The 6,243-nt window shown below is 41.4% G+C and overlaps 1 protein-coding gene across 2 annotated transcripts; it reads right to left on the reverse strand.

The window, feature by feature from the left end:
- Positions 1-93: 93 nt before the first annotated feature.
- Positions 94-2,477, reverse strand: LOC108113453 (E3 ubiquitin-protein ligase KCMF1). Of its 2 annotated transcripts, none has more exons than XM_041817701.1 (2): positions 1,416-2,477; positions 94-1,384 (listed from the first exon to the last, which is right to left on the reverse strand). In XM_041817701.1, the coding sequence occupies exons 1-2, from the start codon at positions 1,818-1,820 to the stop codon at positions 251-253; spliced, it is 1,539 nt and encodes a 512-aa protein (XP_041673635.1). In that variant the 5' UTR covers positions 1,821-2,477; the 3' UTR covers positions 94-250. The 2 variants fall into 2 exon arrangements, with proteins under 2 accessions (XP_041673635.1, XP_017079518.2); XM_017224029.2 differs by having other exon boundaries at positions 1,243-1,935; positions 1,997-2,477.
- Positions 2,478-6,243: the final 3,766 nt, after the last annotated feature.

Genomic DNA, 6,243 nt, shown 5'->3' on the forward strand with positions numbered 1-6,243 from the left:
TTTATGTAGATTTCGCAAAGCTTACTAGACAGCACGATATCAACTAACTTTGTAAGTAGCAGAAATCGACTAGGCAAATGGAAAAGCTCTGACTACTCTATACAAAATCGAGATTCAACGAGGAATCGTCCTCTGTTTATTATAAATACTGAGAAACATTTATTTATGATAATTTATGGGTCATTCTGGGCTCAGAATTTTACTATTCGTCGTGCGATGCTTCCGAAAGCTCAGAGTTCAAGCCGTGATCTTACTCCTTTTTATCTCCTTTGCCATTTTTAGTATCAGTTTCGTCTGGGACATCATACGCATCTTCCCCTCTTCCACTTTCCTCACCATCCGATTCCGAAACAACCTTCAGAATCAAAATATCGGTCGGGTCTACGAAATAAGCCGTACTAATAGAATTCCAGCCGGATCGCACAGCAGTTAAAGTAGAAGTTCCGCCCCTATTCTGGATGGTGTGATTCAAAATCCAGGACTTGTACTCGTCGAAGTCCTTGTACAAGCGTTTCATTTCGTCTGATGGTTGATGCAGCATTGGTTTTAGATGGGTCCACAGTAGACTTCGTGGCAACTGGATTAGCTCCTCGTCCGCCAGCATAGAACAGAATATGGCCTCGATAAAGCTAGTTTTTAGCAGCTTGCTGTTCCACTCCTCGGCGTTGCTTGACTTAGCCCTCACCAACTTCGCGCACAGGAAGCGACTATCTTTGAAAGCCAAGTTGCCGCTAGAAAGCCCTTTTTTGGTGAGCGGAATGCCCTGCGCTTTCACCGGCAAGGTAGGCCGATCTCTGACTGCCACCACGGTACGCCCAAGGTCCACCGAAAGAGTTTTTCCCTGGTCAAAAGGTGGAGAAACCGACGGCCTGGAAGCGGTACAATTGCGGTTCACCACGCGCTGGAAAGGTTCTGCCCCGTCAGCCCTAGTAACAATTGGCCTACGTGGTACTACCAATAGTGCCGCCGCTCGGGGCGTGCGTGATGGCGTACCTAGACGCATCTCAACAGCGGAAGCTGCATTAGAGCCAGGCCAAATGGCTCCGCGACGGGACAGTGTTGTAGGTCTGAATGAACGGCCTTGACGCAATTGGCGCTCGGCAATAATGTTCGCCACACCACTTTCAATGTCGCCTAAGTAGTTCTCGACCATCGCCAATTCTTCCATGCTGGTGGTGCTCTGCTGTGCACGGAGATAATAGGCTCGATGTAAGATCTCGTAGCAGCGCTGCGGAAAGTCAGTAGCATTTGAATCCATCGCCTCCAGCTGCTCCCGAAGTTGGGCCAGGTTAACGACGCCTGCTTCAAAATTCCGGCTGCGCTGCTTCCGCGTGCTGTCACTTCGAGGACCAATTGTGCGGCTGCATTGAAGCAAGCGTTCCCGCTCTAAGGTACGCGAGGGCCAAGGGCCCCACTGTGTTGCCCGCCAGATAGTGGGTGTACACCATGGAGATGTACGCACTGTGGTCCGGTTCGTTCTGGTGCGTCTGCAGCAAGTGTCTGTAGAGGTCGGTGGTGCTAAGGCCGTTCTCTTGACAAAGGGCACATTTGTAGCTCTGAACCACTTGGTCCTCACCCGAATACGGCTCCCCGGCAAAGTACAGCTCGTACTCAGCACGGTCGTAGTGCACCTTCAGTGGATGGTAGTACAGGTGCTGGAGAGCCTCCGGCAGCCGGATGTCATCAAAACAGGCTCCACACACATGGTAGTTCGCACAGACCCAGCAGCTGTAGCGGCGGCCCAAGAAATCGGCTTTCGAGCAATTGCGGCACACAAAGTTAAAGTGGCGCTCCGGTGGCTGGCGCTGCAGATTGGCCATGGAGCTTGTAGGGGAGTACTGATAAATAGATTACTTCTGGCAGCACGCTGTTACGCCCATGTAATCAGCAAAAGCGTCAAAGTCAAGCGATTTCTGTTTACGAAACTAGAGGTGCCTATGTACAAGGAGACAAATGGGTTGCCTTGTCGCCACTTAAGTTATTTTATACAACTTACTCGATTTTCAGCTAACATCAAACTGCAAGTAAAAGCACACCGAACCGCAAACTCAGATTGGAAATGAAACTTATAGGCAGACCTGCCAACTTGTTTCTTAAACCAAATGTAAAAATCCCGGAAAAAAAAGGGCAGACTTGCACGACGAGAATTATGATTTGTTGACGTTAATTAGGTGTTGGTTAAAGCTTATGGCCTAGGATACTGAGACCGAGAATAAACGCAAGGTAAGTTAGTAATTCTATTTAGAAAAGGATCAAAGTTAGACATAAACGATGAATTTGAAGGCCGCGATTTGAAATAAAAAATAAAATAAAAATCAAAATTCTAACAGCGGTGTCGCCATGCGTAGTTATATTGGTAGAACCATAGTTCTCAACTCACTGATATTAAATCAGCTATTGAGCATTAAATGCTTTTCAATTATGTGCTCAAAAATAAATTTTCTTAAGCATCGAAAAATATATAAATACTATAAAAATACTGGCCCTTAAGTAGACCAGGTTATGGTCACCCGTTTAAGAGCTGGTTTTCCAATTATGTGCTTACTTTTAGATTTTACAAAGAAAGTTTGGTTGTAACGGCACACCGCGTTCTGAATTAACCTTTTGACATTTTCGGATTCGACATGCCACAATTTGCCGAATGGAAGCTTCAATATTTTCTGTTAGGCTCGCGGCTGGCGGAAAGTGAGCATTTAGAAGGTCGAGTGTATAAACATCTTTCGATCTTTAAAATTCCTGAGTAAGTTCGATCTTGAAAATTTTCCTCATTTAATTCTTTATTTTCATAAAAAAGGGAAACAGAAAAATGTCACCAAACAGCAACATAATTAGGAATGATTTCAGAAGTACTAATTCTTAATTTTACATCTTTAAGAATTTAAGAAACAATTTTCTAGGTTTTCTGAGTAATTTTCAGGTGCTAATGGGCTCTATAAACTTTTTAAAAATACCTTTAGGTACAAGAAAAAGTTAAAAAAAATCCGTTGAAGCATCGAGTCGTGATTCCCCAGCAGCTATGAGACAGTGTCATGGCAAAATGGAACTGCCATCAGCTAGAAGGTAGAGAGATCGAACCAAGCATTTGAAAATCGAGTGTACCCCTCTTAGTAGGTGAAGAGGTTATGAATAAGAAAAATAAATAAATAAATAATAAATATATAAGCCTATATTGATAGATCTTCGAGTAAGACTCCTCCCAATTTCGAAAGCAGGTTGGGGGATGTTTCGTGTCTTTGAGATGGGAAATTCAACTTAAACTGGGTTGGATTTCTCTTCTCTCTACGCAGGCAATCCAAGCCCGAATTAAAAGCAGCATTATAAAAATGTAAAGCAGCGTAAAATACATCCACAAACAAGGGCACACACACATCCACATTCGACGCGAGTTGGCCTCAATTTATTTTTGCAAAGTCATTCGAAAGAGAAAGCGAATAGAAGACCCTTTTCAGCATTTAGCTCATATTTTGTACAGTTCTTCAAAACACAAATTAAGAGCCATTGACGTTTCAAGCTTTTAATTAAAAGTCCACGCCACCAATTTTTTATAAATAAAAGAAAGTATATATAAAGTACAACTTATATAAACTTTCCACACAATTTCCCTTAAAGCTAAGAACTAACTCACTTAAATGCAGAAAATAAATGAATGCCACCATTTTGGTGACTATAAGGTGGTATAAGAGACTACTTTTTTTTCAAAGTATGGATTTCAGATTGATGGACTTCGCTTTCTTTGCGCCCGACTCAAACTCAAATCAATTTAAAAGAAAAATCTAACTAAGCTTGGGCTTCAAAAACTTGGTCCTGTGAGAAAGCAATTAAAGCATTCAAGTTCCATAAGATTCGAATTTTTTTCACATTGCATTCAATATTCAGTAGGTTTGATGCTATCGATGGTGTGCACCATCGATAATCGATATTGGAGAACCCTTCGCAGTTCTGACTGTGCAAGTTAATCAAACATGTGGGCAAGAAAGTTATGAACTATCACAATCTACTGCTATATTAAGCATTTAAATTATAATTTATTTTATGTATTGGAAATAGTCCGAATCCTGAATTTTGCAATAATCCGAGGACGAAAACGTCGGTCGAGTTAGGCAACACTTTTGTCCGTAAATTTATCGGCTGAGAAGAAAACAGACTTTGGTTTTAAATTGGTATTTTATTACAGAAATGCTTTGATTGAGGCTAATACATGAAACCAGAAGCTGTAACACACTCATAGTTTGACCTGTAAGTTAAGTTCTACAGGCACCAAAGATTCTTTGTCTCGTTTGCCGTTATTTTACTTACAATTCAAAGGCAAACTAATGGCCACCATTGTAGATCACAGACGAAGGCGAATCGAACTTAACAAATTGAGGAGCTGTTGTCGCGTAGATATGCGGTAACCGACTGAGCATGTGGACTACAACTGCGAGGATGCCGGCAAAGGGCCACAGGCTACAAAAAATGTTGCCTGCACTCTCAGACATTCACTTTGGGCCCGGTCTGCGGGAGTGCCGTTTTTATTTTCGTCGTGTAGCATGCTTTTTGGGTGGTGCTGCAAAGCCAGAAGGCAGACGGCCGCTGTCGCTTCTATCGCTTTGTTGTTGCTGCTACTTTCCGGCGACAGTCGGCTGGCAGTGAACCCCTTTCCCTCTAAATGTTCTACCGATGGGACAGCCAACTTGAGGGGCTTAATTGCTTTGGGTTGCCAGCTGAGCTCGACGATATCGGCAAAACGAGCTGATGATTCGGCGAGAACATATTTTTTGGTCTAGTACCAGAATTTGAACAGCAAGACATCTATTATTTCAAACATACTTTTTAAATAATCTCCTATGTTTGCCAAACAAACCCGCTCAGTTGGATTTGAAATCAGGGAGCCTTTTGAATTAATGTTGATTATCAAATTGTTAAATTTATATAAGGCTAACGAGATAAAATAAGGGAAAGCTTTAATTTCTATTTATATTTCTTTCTTTATTCATTTAGTTATTATAACACGTTTGGTTTTTGAAAGCAGTTCGGGTCCACAATCTGCCTTTTTCAGTGCCCTTTAATTTCCATTGTCTGCATGTTCGTGGCCTAATAGAGCTCGTAGTCTTGGCCCATGAGCAGAAAAAAAGAGCAGGAGCAGCGACAGCGCCCACTTAAAACTTTCAGCAGTATGTACTGACTTTTGCGAGGAGCAATGTATACACATACTTTTGTACTTTTGTACATTACAGTCGTACATGTACATCGAACATCTATGTACATCTTATATACTCGCCAGTTCAGCAACTGAAAACGTCGCAGTGACGTGCCTATTTAGAAAAAAACATAAAAGTTGGCCACTGCAGTTTATCACCTTGGAAATGCGGCTAAGTGAACATATAACTACTACCTGTATAAGGGAACTATGTGTACAAAAGGCGAATGCACTATTGATTTTCCCATAGTTTTCACGCTTCATGCCTCTAAGTACCATTTTCTTCATTTGTTTGCGGGATTAAAGATTCCTGCTAGTGTGTGAAAAGCTGTTTGTTGTCGTTGCTGGAAGTTGTGCAGAATAATTGTATTTTATAGTAGATGTGGATCGGTATGTTTCCTTGTTTAAACCTCTAACTCATCATATCGATTACCCACTGTGAAATCTACCTTGAAATTTTAATTCTGACTTGATTTCAATATAAAAATGTGATCTCCATCAAAGGCCTGCATTGTACAGAACTCATTCTTCAAAAAAGACAAAGAGCCCTGTGGACCTAAATAATGAAATCTTTAAAAGAAAATCTATAAAGGCTTCACCCATCGAAATACTTTCTTCATTAGAAGAATTTCACTAAAAACCATATGGAAAGATTTTGAAAAGATTTATAGTTGGTCAAACAATGGTTTGTTTTCGAGCCAAGGCTTGCCTTAATAGTGCGCGGGCTTGGTTCCTAATCTAAATGCTCTGCAAAGGAGGCAGTTCTAGGAATTCTTATCTTTCCCATCTCTGATGTATGCATGTGTGCGCGTGGGAGAACGACCAGAACGAAAAATGGAACCAAAAGAGAAAAAACTGAAGCATACTTTTGAACGCCTAATGATGGAAACGACATGAAGCCTCCGTCTAAGTAGTCGTTGTTGCCCAATGGAAAAGAGAAATGAGAGTGAATTCTACAGTAAGACCGAGAATATAAGCTGTTTTCTATTGAAGGTTTCTCTGTGTTCAGTTATGATAAACTCAGTTCTGAGGAATATTTGAAATTCTCGGTTTAAAAACATTAA

This window comes from Drosophila eugracilis, unplaced genomic scaffold (assembly GCF_018153835.1).
Source record: "Drosophila eugracilis isolate 14026-0451.02 unplaced genomic scaffold, ASM1815383v1 contig_1828, whole genome shotgun sequence".
NCBI lineage: Eukaryota > Metazoa > Arthropoda > Insecta > Diptera > Drosophilidae > Drosophila > Drosophila eugracilis.